Consider the following 20,772-nt stretch of genomic DNA (forward strand, 5'->3'; position numbering starts at 1 on the left):
TCAGAAATGGTTACATGACTGGTTTCTGCAGTCAGGGATATTTTTAAAAATTTTAATGACTGTGCCTGTTAAGTGTTGGAGCCAGGTGACTTTTTGACCACTGATGAAACTTTATATTCTTGTAGAAATCAAATAGGATTCTGGCAGTACAATAAGAGCAAACCTAAATGATACGACCTGTTGTATAAATTTGTGAATGCGGTAAGAATTCCATTCACCTTCAGGGCAACCGTATATTCAGGTAAATCTTCCGCAGAGCCTGGACCCCACTACATCCAATAGTGAAAGTTCTTGTAAGTCGGGTACAAGAATTTGTAGACCTTAGTTGTTGTCTAGACAGACTGTGTACCTGCCTAGAGTTGAGTGGCTTCAAACACAAGTATTGTTGGTGTAGGTCCTGTAGCTTGCATTAGAAAAGGCATACCACCAGAGATAAAGGCAGTCACTGGAAGGAAAGAGGTCATACCAGGTGTACCAGATTAAAGATAATGACGAAATGACTGAATTCTTATGTAATACCCATCAAAAGTAATGGTAAGAAAAAGGTATTGCTTCTCAGTAAGGTCCCCTATAATATTAGAAATTACCAAGGATAATGGTTCAAGAAGGCCAGCCGCATATAAATTGTAAGATTTCACTAAGGGAGGAGCTGACATAATAGATCAGAGAATAAATTTTTATACTGTGTACACAAAATCTTGCATATGGATAGTGAATGCTCTAGCATACATTCTCAACACTGCCAGAGCAAATTCAGACAGTTTATTTAATTAAAACTAGAAAATGTACATCACTTACATGTGGCTGGAACTTAGTGAAGTCATTATGTAATCCCCAGATTGAAAGGAGGAAATCTGAGGCTTGTATTTTTATGTGAATTACAATGGGTAAGAATGACTTGATGTTATGACATAGAAGACAGGTAGAGGAAGCCATGACACATAAGAATAAAAACAGGAAAAGGTGTCACACTTGCCTAGATTTGGGTTATGGTCCAGACTAAAGCAAAAATTGACTAAAAGTAAAAAAAAAAAAAAAAAAAGAAAAAAACTATTATTCAGAGTCAACTTTGTCACAAACACTTGTGTGTTCAACATTTAAAGAAAATGCGTGTAAGATGTCATGATAAGAGACCCAATCAGTGAGAATTCTGCCTTCAGTATTGAAAAGGATTATGCTCTTTTAGGACAAATGCCTACATAAGGTGTGGTTATGCTTGTACAGAACTTTGTATCTAGAAAATGACAAATTTACAACAATCTCTCTCTCTCTCTCTCTCTCTCTCTCTCTCTCTCTCTCTCTCTCTCTCTCTCTCTCTCTCTCTCTATTGTTATGCCCCAAACACTCACACACACGCACCTACACCCAAGCACTCACATACATACCCACATGCACCCACAGACAAGTACTCATGAGCCTGTGGGCACGCACATTGAGCTGTGAGAGGGTAGTAGATGCAGGCGAGAAGCCTGTGTTTACATGAAAAACTACTGCTGACCCAGCAGTGGGCCTGGTGCTGGGAATAACAACAACAACCCTCCTGGGAAACGAGGACAGACCAGGACAGAAACAAGGTATCTCTGGTGAGCAGAGGCCATGTGCTCAGCGACCTCCACCTTCAGAAAGCCTCCCGTCAGCGTCCCCGTCAGTGTCCCACGGAGGATCGACTCTGCGCCTTGTGACTGACTAAGACTAACATGCAGTGCTCCGTCTTCAGACTCAGGAAGTACAGACGCTTGTGCTCTCAGCGCGACAGGGGACATTCACCGTCGGCACCTCTGTCACTGACCCCTCCATTATCCCGTCGGGTAGTTGGAGTGTATTACAGGACTAGATAGTGTACAGCGAACTAGTTTGACATTTGCAAATGAAAGCGTCCTGAGTGCCACAACACCGGGCCGTGCGCACAGCAGCACACCGCCCCGAGGGGCGCCTAGGGCACTAGAAAACTCTACGGACCTGAGTGCCATCCTTCACCAACGAACCTCAATTGAGACCAGCGCTGATTGCCCTGACCAGTCTAGCCAGTGAACCAGAGCCACAACGCTCCTCCTGTATGCGCCTGCCGGTGTCTCTGCCCAGGGAAGGCTGTGCAGCTGATGGTGGCGGACGGCTTGCTCACGTCCCAGCCACCACAGGAACATCATCAAGGGAGAGGTACCCCAGCCTAGCCAGTGACTCAGAGCCATAACACCCCTCTTGCACACCCCTGCCAGCACCTCTGCCCAGGGAAGGCAGTGCAGTTGAGTGGTGGACAGCTCATTCATGTCCCGGCCACCACGGGAGCAACATCATCAAGGGTGACCGTTCTAATCCCTCAAACTACCGTCCTATTGCTTTGAATCTATCCTCAACAGAAAGATTCTTAAACATCTATCACTTCACAACCTTCTATCTGATCGCCAGTATGGGTTCCGTCAAGGCCGCTCTACTGGTGATCTTCTGGCTTTCCTTACTGAGTCTTGGTCATCCTCTTTTAGAGATTTTGATGAAACTTTTGCTGTTGCCTTGGACATATCAAAAGCTTTGGATAGAGTCTGGCACAAAGCTTTGATTTCCAAACTACCCTCCTACAGCTTCTATTCTTCTCTCTGTAACTTCATCTCAAGTTTCCTTTAACCATTCTATTGCTGTTGTGGTAGACGGTCACTGTTCTTCTCCTAAATCTATTAACAGTGGTGTTCCTCAGGGTTCTGTCCTGTCACCCACTCTCTTCTTATTATTCATTAATGATCTTCTAAACCAAACTTCTTGTCCTATCCACTCCTATGGTGATGATACCACCCTGCACTTTTCCGTGTCTTCTCATAGACGTCCAACCCTTCAGGAGGTAAACATTTCACACAGGGAAGCCACAGAATGCTTGACTTCTGATCTTTCTAAAATTTCTGATTGGGGCAGAGCAAACTTGGTATTGCTCAATGCCTTAAAAACTCAATTCCTCCATCTATCAACTTGACACAACCTTCCAGACAACTATCCCCTCTTCTTCAATGACACTCAACTGGTCCCCTCTTCTACACTGAACATCCTCAGTCTGTCCTTTACTTATAATCTGAACTGGAAACTTCACATCTCATCTCTAGCTAAAACAGCTTCTATGAAGTTAGGTGTTCTGAAACGTCTCTGCCAGTTTTTCTCACCCCCCCCCCCCAGCTGCTAACTCTACAAGGGCCTTATCCATCCATGTATGGAGTATGCTTCACATGTCTGGGGGGGGGGTTTCCACTCACTGCTCTTCTAGACAGGGTGGAATCAAAAGCTTTTCATCTCAGGTTCCACTCATACTGCTCTTCTAGACTGGGTGGAATCAAAAGCTTTTCATCTCATCAACTCCTCTCCTCTATAAAAATTATAAGAAATTACAGAATTATAGAAAAAAAAATTTTATTTATATAATATGCTCTACATGACTGCCTTTGTGTTGATACCACATTTCAAAGCGTGTCCTCCACTGCTGAAGAACACATTGAAACACATCTGAATTTATGTTTGTAATGGCGTTCGTGATACCATATGTATGGAAACTTATGGGACACCCTGTATATATATTATGCAGAGAGAGAGAGAGAGAGAGAGAGAGAGAGAGAGAGAGAGAGAGAGAGAGAGAGAGAGAGAGAGAGAGAGAGAGAGAGAGAGAGAGAGAGAGAAAGTTGTAGAATCAATCATTGGCTTTATCATCTCATATGAATTTCAACTGTTTTCCTTATAATCACAAATAATTACTTTTGAACTATAATTTTGCTGTTGCCTGTTTTGCATTAAAATTTAACTCCTAAATGAAACCACTTTCAAAAGAGCAGAGTTTGGGAAAAGTGGTGGGATACATGTGAACTGGGTCCCTGGCCCAGATCCTGGTAACACTTTCTCAGTGTGGCTAAAACTCACTTAGCTAAGTAAGCAGATGTTCATCCACTGCAAACCCACAGTAATATTCATAACACCTAGCTGTAGGTTCACAATGCTCTCTCTCTCTCTCTCTCTCTCTCTCTCTCTCTCTCTCTCTCTCTCTCTCTCTCTCTCTCTCTCTCTCTCTCTCTCTCTCTCTCTCTCTCTCTCTCTCTCTCTCTCTCTTTCTCTCAACATTATCTATTTTGAAATAATAATAATAATAATAATAATAATAATAATAATAATAATAATAATAATAATAATAATAATACCAACACCACCAATAATAGTAACAGTAATAATGTGTGTGTGTGTGTGTGTGTGTGTGTGTGTGTGTGTGTGTGTGTGTGTGTGTGTGTGTGTGTGTGTGTGTGTGTGTGTGTTACATACTATAAAAAATACAGGGTGCAGCTCCAAGCTTCTACCTTGATGAATGGTGAAGCCACCACTCCTGTCAGTAGATATTATCAAGCTTCCATAGTGATATTTAGGAAAACTATCCCTACCATGGTGTTCACAAGGCATTGCTGCTAATCAAGAACACGAATGAATTACCAGTTCAAAGGAAATCATTGCTCGTCTTGTCTCCCTGCACACCAATGTTACACAGGCAAACTTTACATTATTGTCACTCATCAGCACCTGCATAGTTTTGTATTGTTATGTGTCATATACCAATAAAATAACATAATGTGTTGATTCCATGAGTGATTGATAATTCAATGCCAGCAACATTAAAGGCACAATAGGGAGTTGAAAAAACAAAGAAAATGTTTACTCATTTTCATTTATTTATTTATTCATCTATTTATTTATTTTCCATATCTTACGCATAGTCTACTGTAGCCAATTTATACTCTAAAGATGCAACAATATTTTATGAAATCAATGGTAGGTACAGTTTTCCTAATTATCATCTGGTAGCTTGATGAAACCAGACATAACCATGTGATGTTCAGCTTCCTCTCTTCCTCTGCATAATATCATTCAAGGGTGACTACCACTGATGCTGCCTGGTGTGTGTGCATGTACATGCATGTGTATATGTGCAGAATATATCCATCAGATGTGAAATGCCGATAGTGATGTGGTGAAAGCAGATAGATATGAGCAATGGTGTTAGGAAAAATCATGGCCAACATTGCATGTAATAATATGTACTACACTATAGGTAGTAGGATAGAATGGTGCTGTACAATATGTTGGGGTCTTCTGCCACTGGGTGATCCATGGAATATTGTCTGTCCAGTGATGTTTACTTGCACTTAATACACGATCCACTAGTAAGGAAGAGCGAAAATCCAAGAATGCCGCGGACAATAGGGTTAAGATCCTTCATAATGATGTTTTCCATGCCCTTGCTGGCCTTAACCTTCAGAGGACTTATGGACCTGATGGGGTCCCTACTATTGTTCTCTGAAACTATGCCTCTGTGCTTGCACCTTGCCTAGTTAAACTCTTCCAACTCTGTCTGTCAACATCTACCTTTCCTTCTTGCTATAAGTTTGACTACATTCAGACTGTTCCTATAAAGGGTGACTGCTTTAATCTCTCAAACTACCATGCTACTGCTTTAATTTCTATCCTCAACAGGAAGATTCTTAAACAACTGTCACTTCACAATCTTATACATGATTGCCAGTATGGGTTCAATCATGGCCACTCTACTGATGATCTGGCTTTCTTTACTGAGTCTTGGTCATCCTCTTTTAGGGATTTTGCTGTTGCCTTAGACATGTTAAAAGTATTTGGTAGTCTGAAACAAAGCTTTAATTTCCAAACTACCTTCCTATAGCTTCCATCATTCTCTTGTAGCTTCATTTCAAGTTTCCTTTTTGACTATTCTATTGAGTTAAGTCTAATAAAAGTGGTATTCCTCATGGTTCTGTCCTGTCACCTATTATTCATCAATGATCTTTTAAACCAAACTTCTTGTCCTATCCACTCCTATATTGATGTTATTGCTCTGCACTTTTCCACACCTTTTTACAGATGTCCATCCCTTCAGGAAGTAAACAATTTATGCAGGGAAGTCACAGAATGCCTAACTTTTGATATCTCTCATATTTCTGATTGGAGCAGAGCAAACTTAGTATTGTTCAATGCCTCAAAAACTCAATTCCTCCATCTATCAACCTGATACAACCTTCCAGATAAATATCCCCTCTTCTTCAGTGACACCCAACTGCCCCCCCTCTTCTACACTGAATATCCTCAGTCTGTCCTTCACTAATAATCTATATTGGAAATTTTACATCTCTTCTCTAGCTAAAATATCTATGAAACTAAGCATTCTGAGTCATCTCTGCAGGTTTTTCTCACTCCCACACCTGCTAACTCTGTACAGGGGCCTTATCCATCATGTATCGAGTAAACTTCATATGTATTGGGGGTTCCACTCACACTGCTCTTCTAGATTGGGTAGAATTAAAAACATTTTGTCTTATCAACTCCACTCCTCTGACTCTTCAGCCTCTCTCACACTGCTGTAATGTTGCATCTCTTTCTATCTTTTACTGCCATTTTCATGGAAACTGCTCTTTTGACCTTGCTAACTGCATGCTTCCCTTCCTCCCACAGTCTCACTGTACAAGACTTTCTATGATCTCTCACCCCTATTCTGTTGACCTTTCTAATGCGAGAGTTAACCAGTATTCTCAATCATTCATCCCTTTTTCTAGTTAACTCTGGAACTCCTTGCCTGCTTCTGTATTTCATCCTTCCTATGACTTGAATTTTCTCAACAGGGAGGTTTCAAGACCTCCAATTCTCCAATTTTCAATTATTCTACTTGACCTCACTTTGGGGACTGACACCTCAGTGGGCCTTTTTTTTTACTCTTTTTACTGCCCTTGACTAGTGCCCCTCTTACATGAGAAAGTCCATCAATGCCTTGTTTAACATCCACCCATGATCTTGCCTCTGCCATTTAAACATGATCTTTCTTTTTTAACCATGTGTTTGCAAACTTTCTTTTTAACCATGTGTTTGCAACTACTAGCTCTCGCTCCACACAGAGTCTTATCAACTTGAAAAAGAAATAAACAACAAATGAAAACCATTCACCTCCTGAGAAAAGTTATCAATTTCTCCAATCACTGCCTCATACTCCATGGTCCCTACAGGTCCCTATGGCCATATGTTTACAACAGAAGAAATTCCTCCAATTAGAGACGTCACAGTGAGCATTTTGATACCAGATAGCACCAGAATTTTTAATTCTCGCCGGAAAATAAATACTTTTTGGGGCAAGGTTTTACAAGCTTACAAAGGTGTATCGTTGCACAGTAATGCGTCTGAATTTTAAGTCAATTAATTTCGTGATAACTGACAGCACATGACATTGTTTGAGCCTCTATTCATAATTTCAGATGATATTCTTAAAAGAGCCTATAAGTGTATCAAGGCAGGCAATCTGTAATTTTCTACTGACCTCAATGGAAGTATACTAATATATACTTGCATTTTCATGTACTAAACAACAGGCAAATTCATTTAATGTAAAGAAAATATAATTTTGTATCAGAGACTTTATTTTTGCGGTACGATCACTATCCTCGGGTACTTGGGCAGCGAGCAGACCAAAACACAGGACCACGCTTACTCGACTACCCTGCACAATGGATACATCACCGCCACAATCATGGACTACAGCGGAATTAAGAAAATTCCTGAAAGAACGAGCTATACCCTATTCTGGATATAGTAAAGCAAAGTAAAGGCCTTCGTATCGGCAGAACTGAGAGGCTATTGTTTACACTTTACACTCCTTCCTAACGGCGAGCGGCGCTTTCTTTAACTGAAGAATCATGATCAAGATAAGTACGTCGTACATCCGCCAGCAGTGCTGTTCTTTTTTTATTTCACTGATTACTTTCATATACAGGACGTGTCAGTGATATCTGATATTTTTCAACATTCCCAGATAAAATGCACAAGCCGAAATCAACATCCTTTTATTTTTACTGTTCATACTTACTTAAAAAAAAATCATTACCTATTTTTAGTTTTATCTTATAATTCAATTAACAAAGCCTTATCATACACCAGTAAGTATGAACATTAATATTAAGGGTTATGTTTTAAATTTTAGATACACTTGTGCAGCAATTCATGCTGTACTTTTCCTGCACATCGATTTCAAATTTAGCTAAGACACCCCTTTGCCCCAGGAAATCGGAGACAATTAAAAATGCTGGCGCTGATAGGTATCTACCAGCCTCACTGCGACGTCTCTAATTACTCCTTCGCATATACTCTATGAAACTCCCAGGTCCTCACTCGCATATATCTACAGTACAAGAATTATATCTAATTGTTGATTTTGAGGACTTTCCCTTCCAAGTATGCCAATTTTCTGTGTGGCATTGTTTTCAGCATTACAATTTTTTTTTTTTTTTTTTTGCAAAATTTCTTGAAAGTGCATCTTTACTCTTTGCAGTGCAGCAACACTGCACCATTTTACTGCAGTGTCCATTGCCACTGGCCTAACTCTTGTAATAAAAAAAACCTCTAAGTGGTTTACTATCACTGGTGGTAATTTTACAAAAACTGTAGGGTTTATGTGCCGTGGGGTTTAGAGCAAATTATTTAACTTTCCAGCCATACAAAAATAATGAAATCTATACATTTATTATAACAATGCAAGTATAAAAGCTGTCTTAAGATTGCTATGCTTCTACAAACTTAGTGCTATCGTATGTATGCTGTACTTACTTGGTTTTGCAGTATAAATGAGTTGTTAAAAATATAATTAATGCCTGCACTTTCCTGAGTAACAACAATTACAATGATCCAACTTACGATTCCTCAAAGTCACTGTCATCCTCATAGGCACTTTCAAGTTCAGGATCCTCATCTTCCTCATCAACATCTGCCTCTCCTTTCTTCTGCTTCTCATTCTCTTCTTCCTCATCAGTGGATAAATTTAGGTTCATGTAACCTTTCTTGTAAACCTTTGGAGAACACTGAAAGATTAAGGTAATATTATATCACATGAAATAGAATTCAGTAGTCCCTTCCCAACCAAGAGTTAATCAATAGCAAAATTCACATAACCAGGGTTATATAACTACCTAGTTTACACACACAGGTTGGATCATGTTGCCACATATTTTGAGTAATCTTTAATGAAGAAATCAGCTTCATTTTGGCCTGAAAAGGTTGTTACACCATCTATGAAAAAATTATAAGCACTGGACTATGATAATTACAGTAAAATCCCTCTTATCTGGCATTAACGGGACCGCCGACATGCCGGATACTTGAATATTGCCGGATACTTGAATAGAAGTGAAATTATGTCCACAATCACCACCCTACACTCACGCATCTTACCATAACAAGGATCAGCTGATCTTAATCAGCAGCTGATCTGATCAGCTGCTTAAGTGTAAGCACAACACACTTCCTCTTTTCTACAACTTTAGGCATGATGAAGGCATCAGGCGATAAACAGTGCACACGCGGGACTGAGTCACTGAGTAAACACAGTGCAGTGGGCTGCGGATGGCGCAAAGCAGTGCGCTCTGGTGGCGAAGGGACAAAGTATGCCTCGCGCGGGAATTTTAGTCGATTTTATGAGTACACATTGATTTTTTATTGATTTTAAGGCTCGGGGAAAAATGCGCCAGATACTTGAAGCTGCCGGATACTCGAATGCCGGATAAGAGGGATTTTACTGTACTAGTGTTTTTTTTTTTTTTTTCTGTGGTGGCTGTCTTTATATGCCTTGTTATTCTTTCAGGTTCTTTTAAAGAAAAAACTAACTGAGATAATTTAGATTTTGATAGTTCTCTCTGAAAAATTGATTATAAGACAGCATTAAAAATACTGAAAGTCTATGCATCTCTTAAGGGGACCAACAAAGTTATTTTCCATTTTTGTTATTTGTGAACCAAACTGCACTTTTTTTTTTATGAACTATAAACTCCTTTTAGGTGAGTCATATGTATAAGTTTCATTAAATTTGGAGAAATAGTTTTCTTTTTAATGAAAACCTGAAAAAAATTTTAGTTTAAATGTTTGCATATTTTGACAAGTTTTCTTGGATTTTCTTTAAAACTTGTTACAAGATACTCCAATGATTTTCTAAGAAAATTATGAGATAAATTTATTTTTTGGTTTCACTGTCAAGAAAATCCAAAATTTTCTTCATCCAGATATTTTCTTAAGATAGAAAAAAATAAACAATCAAAATTCAGTTACATAATTTTTTAGGTATTTTAATTACTTTCTAGGGACACCAGAATCATCAAAATTGGACAGTAAATGGCAGAGAAATATGCTTCAATAGCACTTGCTTCAATAAGTTAGTTTTGAGATATGGGGCTTTTAAGTTTAAAAGGATACTCACGTTTTTCAACCATATATAGCTCTATAATACTGAAATTTTTAGGTGCCAAGTATTATAATGTATTTGTTTCAAGTTGTAGATGATTTTGAGCCATAACTGCAAGACTTGTTTTGTTGACATCTGGAATCTCTTAGATGGAACATTGCACACTTCATTGTTACAATGCGGGAATGCCACACTGATGCATGTGGCCCAGTGATTGGTGGTGAGTGTCAAGTCGGGAACTTTATTATATTTTGTTTTGGGACAACACATGTTGTCCACCAGTGGCTGAAGCTGCTCCAATGAAACTAAAGCATTCTCTCCAGTGAATGAGACTTCTTTATCACTCAAAAATTTTTGATCTCTTCACTAAGATTCTCTTGCTAATGGAGACAATGATGTTGAAGGCAATAGCTGTAATTGTACTGCAGCAGACACAGCAGTAGTAGTTGGGCCAGCAGAGGCAGAAACATAACTTGAATATGGAATGAGAGGTGCGGGAGGTGAGGTGGTGGGAAGGACAGAGGGCAGCTGACGTGCCATAAGGCTTTACCCACATTGTTCTCTACTCTCAGATAATATCCAGCATGCTTTTGCCAGTACCTCGCTCCTTTGGATAAGATAAGACTTCCTCTTACCCATCATGGTGAAAGAGAGCAAGTGAGGAGTGAGTGAACACTAAGCAGGTGCATAAGTAGATGAAAGAGAAAGCATCACAAACTTCCTCCCCCTCTTAAGTGTATACAATATGCGATGAGTCTCTTCCTCACAAACTTCCTCCCTCTCTTCAAGTTTCTTCCTCACTCACACTCAGCTAGGCTGCAAGAGGACACTTCCATACTCCACCATAAAGAAAACTGTTCCTCATAAACTTTCAGTTTTTTTTTTTTTTTTTTATGAATATTTTTCTACAACAATCTCCTGCTTACAATGACCTTGACTGAGTGACTGAGTGTGAGCAGGGGGCATTTATATGGGTACTTAAATGACATTTAAGTGTGGGTGACAAATTATCCTGTGCGCATTGTTAAGTACTAGGGCTAAGGATGTCATGAGATGATTTTTTTGCATTTTCAATATTTTCTGATATTCAACTTAGTTTCTCCCCTTAAGTTTGGTTTAAAGGGCAAGAAGAATAATGATATTCAGATATGATAGTGGATCAACTTATCACATTACAAAAAAAATAAATAATAAATAAGTAAATGAAAAAAAAATATATATATATTAATATATATATATATATATATATATATATATATATATATATATATATATATATATATATATATATATATATATACATATTTGTATATATATATTTTTTTTTTGAGAGAGAGAGAGAGAGAGAGAGGGGGGGGGAGGGGGGGGGGCATCCCATTTTAACCAGGGTTGTATACCTGGCAAATCTGAGTCTTGCATTTGGCAGAAGCCTCAAGCCTGTCACTACTCAGTAGTATCACATCACCCATAAGGCAAGGTGCCCTCTCTCTCTCTCTCTCTCTCTCTCTCTCTCTCTCTCTCTCTCTCTCTCTCTCTCTCTCATGGTATCAAGTATCAAGTAAGTAAGCAATACATTGTTTGTGGAATGTATAATTTTTTTTGTACTGAAAATTTATGATGATGAGTTACATGCAAAATGATTTACGAGCAGCCTTTCGGAATGTATCTCGCTCATAACTCAAAAACCCTCTGTAATGTGATTTTTTTTTTGGGGGGAAAAAATCACCAATAAATGATCCCTTCAAAATTCATGGCAACGATCCCCCATTAGGAAAACTCAGCTAAGGAGGATGGAGACAGCTGGCATTTCCATTAGTTACATCAGAAAGGAATACATGCAAGTAAATACAAAAGCTACCTCTTCATCACTGTCTTCATTTTTAGCCTTTTTTTTAGCTGCTTCTTTTCTCTTCTCATGTTTCTTTTTTTCTGCCTCTTCTTCCTCTTTTTCCCTTGCTGAGGCATCTAGAAGAAAATATATTCATGATAAGGCTGGTATCCTCCACAAAGAGAGAGGATAGTTGAGACATACATAAATTCACAGGCATTTTCTCACATCTTTGTCTTTTAAGTCTCTATAGGAGAAAGAACCAATCACACCACACTGCATGAGGATCAGCTGTGCAGCATATCAGCAATTTCCACACCAGAGACCAAAAGTGACACTGGATTATCCTTGCTACTGATTTAAAACCATACTCAAATTAATCAACAGATTAGGAAAATTTTAAAGCAACAATGCTACAAGTACATAAAAAATAATTAATACCTTTTGGATCTTCTTCTTCTTCTTCTTCTGCTTCCTCATCACTACTCATTAGAATGTGTTTCTTCATTTTTTCATTTAATGATATGGTGCCATCCACCTTTTTCTTCTTGTCACCCTCATCTACTTCATCATCTTCATTGTCTTCCTCACCAATTTCATCAATGTCTATGTCTAACAAACCTTCTTTTTTCTGTCTGGTAGCTTTCTTTTTCTTCTTATCTAAGTCTTCATTTTTTTCTTCATCATCAGAAATTCCACCTTCATTATCATTAACTTCACTTCCTTCATCATCCATGAATCTTAATTTCATTTTTGTAGACTTGCTTTTAGGCCCTGGTTTAATACTGTCACACTTGAATCTGAAAATATTCAATATGTCTTTGAGTAATATTTTCAACTTCACAACATGTACAAGAGAATTCTTACTCATCCATTACATCCTTCCTCAATCTCTTATCCATGGCTATACAGTCAAAGTATCTTCTGTTCAACACTTTCATGCCTCCTTCTCCATGTGTATCTGTGGATCATTATGCTTTAAAGAAGTGTTTGCCAAGAACAATCTTTTTTCTAAACACAAGTCAACCAGATACTCCACATTCTCATTCACTCCATTTTCACCCCCATTTTCTTACTACACCTATTAGCTTACTACTTCCAACCTCTCCATTCATATTTATAACAAAACATTACCCTTCTTCCTCTCTCAATTTTCCTGAGGCACTTGTTTACATCATTCCAAAATTTCCTTATCTCTCCCTTTCTCACCTCTTGCATTTACAGGTGCACACACAAAAACTCATGCATACTTAACTATTCATCCTTTTCCCACTGCCCATACTATTCTGGGTTCTCTCCATCCATGTGCTTCTATTCCTTTGAACACTATTGACAAAATAATAAATGCCATCCCACATCTCACTATTATTTCCATTCACATAGTCAATCATTCTCAAACCTTTCCCATGTCTCTTACATTCCTGCCACATTAGTACTTCCTTCCCTGATAATTTCTGATACCTCTCTTCTCTTCCCAGCTGGCAAGGCTACCACAGTGCTCTTCCTGGAGGGAGACTGGTCATTGTATGATGAAGGCTGTTAAAAACAAACTTCAGTAATAAAAACTGACTCTTTAAAATTAAAAAAATTATTAACAGTAGTAACTCCACACCAATTAAACTGCACTGGTTACAATACTCCCATCCATGTGAACTACAATGTCACATCTTCTAAGATATATGGCTGAGCTCTGAAGGTCTACCATTTATTTACATGCCCTAGCTACTTCTTTTATTTACTAAATATTTACGTTTCTAACAGATCTCCAGGCTTCCTATTCTCATTGCTATCATGATACATGGCACTTAATATCCATGTTCCTGATATCTATAAAAATAAGTCAATATCACTTACTTCATAAGTTTAGAGAATTCCTTGTCAGAGTCCTCTTCATCAGCATCACAGCCATCACTGTCAAACATCTGCCTTGGGAGGATGGGGCGATTCAATTCAGGATAATCAGATGTATATATAAACTCCACATCCTCCAGCTTCTTCCTTATTTCAGAAGAAAGATGTTCCACAAGCACCTGACATTTGCTACCAAGCTGTTTCTCTTTAAGTTCTTCCATCTCTTCCTCTGTCATTTTAAGGTTTAGTTTCTTGTGAGATTGTCCTCTACTTCGGGTGTTCTTGTGTCTTCTGTAATGTTTCTTCTTGCTTCTGGGCTTAGGTTTATCCTCAAACTCGTTCTCACTGTCACTATTTAAAATTGCATTTTTTGCTTTCTGATTTTCTGTAGTCATTGAGTGCCCTTTTCTTTTCTTAGGAGTACTCTTGTCTTTACTCTTTGATGGGGATTTCACACTCCCATCTTTTTCAGTATCAAGATCAATGCCATTTGACACACACTGAAGAGATTCTTTATCCTTTTCTGATTCCAGATCCTCTTCCTTCTTTATAGTACTGTCAGTTTCTTTCTTCACTGCCACATCTTCCCAACTTTTACCATTTTCACTGTTCATTTCTTCATCACCATGTTCAATATCACTGCCTTTCCTGTTCTCTTTCTTAATAATCTTTCTATCTACACTCACCATATCTTTCTCTTTCTCTGCTTCACTTTCTGAATCAAAATTAAGTTTCTCTTTTTTCTTTGTTTTTTCCTTCTTTTCCTCTGCTTCATCTTCTGACTGTCTCTGGATTTCATCACTGTCTTCTTCTTCAGATGTTTCTGATTCTCTCAATAACCCCAAAAGAATATCATCTTCCCTATCCTCAGGTTGTCTTTTCTTATTTTTTGTTTGTCTTTTACTTCTAGTTGTTGGTTTTTTCTTACTTTTTGATGTTGATTCTTCATCAACACTAGTTTCAATAGACTTCTTTCTCTTTTTCTTATCTGCACTGGCAGCATTACATTCATCAGTGCTTTTCTTTTTCTTTTTACTTACAACTTTCTCCAATGAAGAGCTTTCATGTCTTTGTGCCTTTCCAGTTTCACTGTCATTTACATTACTTGGTCCCTTATCTAACATATCAGCATCCCTACCATCTTTTTCCTGATTACTTTCATCTCTATTCTCTTGTTTCTTCTTGTCATTCACATTCATCTGGTTCTCACTCATGTTCTCTTTGATAATTTCCTTATCATTGCTCTCTTGACTGCTAATGGCAGGTTTTTCCTCATCATTAGTTTTGTTATTATCACTTTCTGCACAGCTGGATTCCATTTCTGCCCTCTTATCATTACCTATTACTTTGGTTATGTCAGTGCCTTTCCCTTGTCTGATTATATCTCCATCCTTCTCAGCACCATCCTTTAGTTGATAAGATTTAAGATTGGTTTTCTTACCAATTTCAATATCATTCTCAATTTTTGAGTCATCTCCTGCATTTCCTGCCCTTGTGGTTCCATTTCCTGATTGTCTATGGGGCTTATCAATGTCTCCCTCGATTAATTCTTCACTATCACCACCATTTTTGTTTGAAGCTTCTTTATCTGCTTCACTGCAATTACCATCTACAATTTCCTTATTTTTCTTATTGCTTTGCCCTATCCTATTCAGGGTTTCATTCCCCTCATAATTTTCATCACTATCTATGCATAATTTCATTTTTTTGTGTTGGGATGACTTCTGAACTTTTTCACTACCTCCAGCATCACTATCAGATCTAGACTCAGCAGAAGCACTTCGAAGTCTTCGATTTTTACCAATTCTGGGATTAGTAGTCTCCTTGTCCTCACTATGAGGAAGTGATGTGTTGCTATTACTACCAGTCTCCACAAATTCTTTTTTAACAACAGGCAAATCCACCATATCCTCCTTATTTCTGACATCAGTTGGTTTGCAATAATTTTTCTGTACTGTTTTCCTTTTCTGTCTAACATCACCTAACAGTTCTGGTACTTCACTCTCCATGTCCAAAGACTTAATCATGGTTATCTTTTCTTCTGCATCCATAGGCTCATCAGGGTCACTTATTATTTCCTTAATCATTTCTTTTATGTCTGGTAGGGAATGTTCATCATCAGATGGAAGACCGGTCTTGCTGGAGTCTTGGCTGCAAGCTTCAAAATGATCTACAGAATCAGCAAGCTTAGCAGTATTAGCTCCTAAATCAAAATCTGGTTGTACAGATGTATCAATAGTGTTTTTCTGTTCGCTGTTCTTTTCTGTAATTCCTTCATCCTTCTCAGAAGAAACCATTTTGGCTTGAGATTGACAATAATCAGAAATATTATTTTCTTCTTTTACAATAGTGTGCTTTTGGTTAATTTCCTTTTCTATCATTTCAACATCTTCCTTATTACCTTGCAAGTTCTTTGTTCTCTTCAAACCTATGACATTCTGCTCTTTTACAGCATTTCCATTATCATTCACCATTGTTTTCTCTGACCACTCCAGCAAGTCTTCTTCTAGTATTTCAAAGTTGTGTCGCATTGCCTCCAGCTGCTTCGCTACATGATGTCTGGCCTTTTTGGTTCCTTCTGAAGAATATTTGGATTTCTTCCACTTGGAGTCTAAGATTTTTACATTTTCCACACATTTAGACAACATTCCAAGCATTTCATCCATAACCTTCCTTAACACAGGACATGGGTTATTATCTTCACTTTCCTTAGGGGTCACATCAGTCTTATCACAATTCTTCAGAACTTCCTCATCCTTCTCAGTAACTTTATCACTTTTCTTTCTACTCTCTCTTGGCATTTTCTCTTCTGCTTCAGAGGTATTATTATTATTAGTCTTAGAAGTCTTCATGACAGGCTCAGCAACTTTACTTCCGCTCAAAAGGGCATCCCTTTGTGACCTTAGCTGACGCATCTGCTTCAAGCTTTCAAACTTATTCTTTAATGTTTTTGACTTTAAGTCTTTCCTGGAAAAAATAAAATAAGAATAAAATTAAATAGTTAATAGATTAATAAAATAAATTCAAAATAAACAAATAAATACACATTTATATATATATATATATATATATATATATATATATATATATATATATATATATATATATATATATATAATTACTCTTCTTTATCCTGACTGAAAACTTACAGATGCAGAATTAGCTAGTACTTATGATTTCTATTTTTTCCTTCAGGATAAAAAGCTAATACTTTCCATGCAAAAGAATAGGTGCCAAAATGCCAACATTCTTACTCCTATGAGGTTACAACATAAAGTAAAGTGTGTAGATGCCTTCCCACAGCTACTCACCTTTAAGGGCAATGCAGGAATAATATATGCTAGATAGATTTACTTTTTCAGCGTTCACATTTTAAGCATGCTTGGATAACGGATATACATACATATAATATATACATATGCAGAACATGATATATTTCTGTGTGCATACATAATTAGCCACACTCTTGTGAGGTCCACTTAACATTGCTAATGCTAGCCAAGATAGTAACCCAGATAAACTAGCAGTAAACTTCGCTCAACCCATTCAATGGTGGTAGGGAGAGGTAAGGGGGGGGTTGAGGGAGGTAGCTGGGGTCCCCCTATCACCAATGATTGGATCAAATGAAGCTCATTACTAGTGTTTCTGAGTTATTATCTTGGCCAGGATTGGCAACACTAAGTGGACCTTACAGGAGTGTGGCTGACTACATCTACAGGTATAAAAGTGTATGCATCCAAAGAATTTCTTCCTACTTACATAACAAACATTTAAAGAACCAAGGATGTACTGAAGGTTTTTATATTGCTTCTTCCTATTATAAATCACAAACATTTCATGCAAACTGCAACTAGGTCAATCTACAACTAATTACTTTTTTCCACAATGGCTGATCCTTTCACATTTAGTGACTTCATTATCTGATATGCTCTTTTCAGCCATAAATGCAAGCAAAATGACAAAAGTAGTTTCTGTCAAAATTACCTTGAGAGATTTGCATCCTCCTCCTCTGAGTTCCTCAGGTTGCTGAGAATGAGACGATGGAGGGCTCGTGGTTCCATTAGTGGTGTGGGGTCACAAACATAGCATGCCCAGCCCTCAGTGGTTTCCGCACGTTTCAATTCGGCTCGGCCCATAATTCGCTTCACACAACGCTAGAAAAAAACAAAAAGTTTTGCTTACTGTAATGATGATACTAAAGAAAATCCTACAGAGTTTTCTACATACCAGGATGACACTTCCATGAAGGAAGACAAGACAAACACACACACACACACACACACACACACACACACATTCCGTTGAACTAAACAAAAAATCTTAATCACTAAGCCTCTCTGCATGTACCCCACCAACAATACACATCTTATCACCCTAATGTTCACCTGTATCAATAACCTGAAGCTCAGCAATTTTCACATTAATCATAAATAATCCAAAGTATACCAATTACCTTACAGAATCCATTGAAACAGCCATCTTGTTCACAGCATAACAGATCACCACCTTCAGCACACAGACGGCAATATTCATCAAATCCTTCTTTATCTTTGCGAAATTTGCCTTTGCCATAGAATTTCCGGCATCTCTGCAAAACCAGTGTTTTAAATCATTTACACAATCTTCTGGTAATCAATACTTAAGATACATACAGTATACCTAAATCAAAAGATTAAGAAATACATTAAAATCTGTAAATATGAACAAAAGCTATGTATTTCTTATTACGGTCAGGTCAGATATAATAATCAGGTCGATTATAATAGAGTGGGAAGGATCCATTAATGCACACCAGTACATGTAATTTGCATTAGTTTCAATAAAAGTAATGGCAGAAAATGCCTATGGCTCTGATCTGTCTGAGACAGATACTTAAGATACTTGTAGGCACCATTAAATACTACCTTGGATTACAAGTATAGCACAGAAATAATAATTAAAAAACCTCCAATGTTATGGACTTCTCTGCAGCTTGCTGTGGCCCATTCCTGTGATAGGGTTTTGATCTGTTGCATTAAATTATGACCTGGAAGCACATTGACCCCATGTCACATTAGCATACTGCACATTACCAGCAACCTGGCTGTACATGCAATTCTAAGCTGAAATTCTTTCCATAATAGTGAACTCATCTGTACTTTTTTTTTTTACTACATGCCTTCCTACATGTGCAAAATACAACCATTTGTAAAAATAAATCTATAATGAAAAAAAAAAAAAAAATATATATATATATATATATATATATATATATATATATATATATATATATATATATATATATATATATATATGGTTCCTTCCCACATATCAAGGGAAAATTGAAAGTCGTTTCTCAGTAAACAAATAAAGCTGCAACATACCTTACATATGAAAAGACCAAGAACTGGGTGTGTGAAAACCAAAGTGCTGATATGGTGGTTGACCTGCTCATAACAAGATGTGCATTTCATCACAGATCCTTGAAGTTTTTTCTGTAGAGCTGAAAAAAAAAGTATCACCTATGATTAATGCATACTATATGTATTTTTCAAGTATATTTAGTTTTATGTGCTAGTCAATTAACAACCAATGCCCATATAGCATACATCCCTAATGAAGACACCATGGTAAGGATCTAAAGGGTTGCAGCTATCTCAGAAGAGGATGTCTGGTAAGTACTGTGGCAAGCCTATATAACAATAAATAAAAAAAAAAGTAAACTTGTTTCTACTTACCATCTTTATTCTTATTGTAATATTTTGTTTCTGCTTTTGAATACTCAATGTCTTCTGCTCCATTTTTTACTGCTGCATGTTGTGATGCATCTGCACTTCCTTCATCACTTTCTGAGGTTCTTGCTTTCACTTCACTATCAGTCTCATCAGTCTCTTCAGAATTATCTTCACCTGCAAAAATTTATCAATTTGAATTTCTTTTATGAGTGAAGATTAACCATAAACTCACAAGCTTGCTTTTTTTAAATTAAACTCTTCACAGAATTTGTTTCATGAAGAGGGCAGTGGGTAGCCAGACCTGGTAAGTGCTGAGTGCACATATCTGACTTGTTTCAAGCAGTAATATTTTCATTTGGAAAGCTAAACCTATTGATCTTTCTCCACCTAATCATTTTATAATTTGCCTAGTGGTATAGTGGCTACCTACTGCACTCAGTTCACAACCCAGAGGTTTTGGGTTTGAATCCACAGCTAAACACAAAACAAAATTAATTTGTCTTCTCATGCTGTAACTCTTGTTTACCTAGCAAGGAACATATATTAAATGTAAAATAAGGAGCCACAACTTTGCTTCACAACAGGAAAGGAACAATATGCAAAGCTACACATCCTACTCTACTGTTAATAGGAAAGGAACAATATACAAGGCTACACATCCTATTCTCCTGTTTATATGTTGTGGAGGTAAATGCATATATGCTTCCTTCTAGGTGCCAAAAACTGCTTCTACCACAGCCTCAGGGATGGCCACAGTCAGGTAGAAAGAAAAATAGAAACAAGAAACAAACAAACAAAAAGAAAAGAATCCATAAACTCTTGTTTTTCCTCCATTCCCAATCTGGTCCTTGTTTCTCCACACAATTTTCAGCACTGTACAAGATGGAGAAGACAGTGGAAAAGGGAGATGACAGGCATGATTTTAACTAAGCAACCAGGAAATGCTAGATCAAGATGGAAACTTTCCTGACAAAACCAATCCCTTTGGCATGGATATTTCTGTACTGTATGTAAAAGACAAACTGAAAGTGAATAGCTACCAGAAAACAAAGTGATGGTGTTCAAAAGCAGAAGAGTACAGATGTGTGACCTGAAATAAAATTGATTATACCAGCAGTAGGAAGATGTAAGACAGTTATGAAAGGAAA

At 37.6% G+C, this 20,772-nt stretch overlaps 1 protein-coding gene across 3 annotated transcripts in view; it reads right to left on the bottom strand.

Annotated features, from left to right (window-relative positions):
- LOC135097361 (transcriptional regulator ATRX-like) overlaps window positions 1-20,772 on the bottom strand; it is a 69,478-nt gene that overhangs the window by 38,734 nt on the left and 9,972 nt on the right. For all 3 annotated transcript variants that reach the window (XM_063999270.1, XM_063999339.1, XM_063999217.1), the window contains exons 6-13: window positions 19,628-19,798; window positions 19,274-19,392; window positions 18,364-18,498; window positions 17,895-18,064; window positions 13,914-16,877; window positions 12,501-12,859; window positions 12,090-12,196; window positions 8,695-8,858 (exon numbers count right to left, since the gene is read on the bottom strand). In XM_063999270.1, coding sequence (XP_063855340.1) covers window positions 8,695-8,858; window positions 12,090-12,196; window positions 12,501-12,859; window positions 13,914-16,877; window positions 17,895-18,064; window positions 18,364-18,498; window positions 19,274-19,392; window positions 19,628-19,798 — 4,189 coding nt within the window. The remainder of the gene's footprint in view (window positions 1-8,694; window positions 8,859-12,089; window positions 12,197-12,500; window positions 12,860-13,913; window positions 16,878-17,894; window positions 18,065-18,363; window positions 18,499-19,273; window positions 19,393-19,627; window positions 19,799-20,772) is intronic.

The sequence above is a fragment of the Scylla paramamosain genome, chromosome 1, assembly GCF_035594125.1.
Source record: "Scylla paramamosain isolate STU-SP2022 chromosome 1, ASM3559412v1, whole genome shotgun sequence".
NCBI lineage: Eukaryota > Metazoa > Arthropoda > Malacostraca > Decapoda > Portunidae > Scylla > Scylla paramamosain.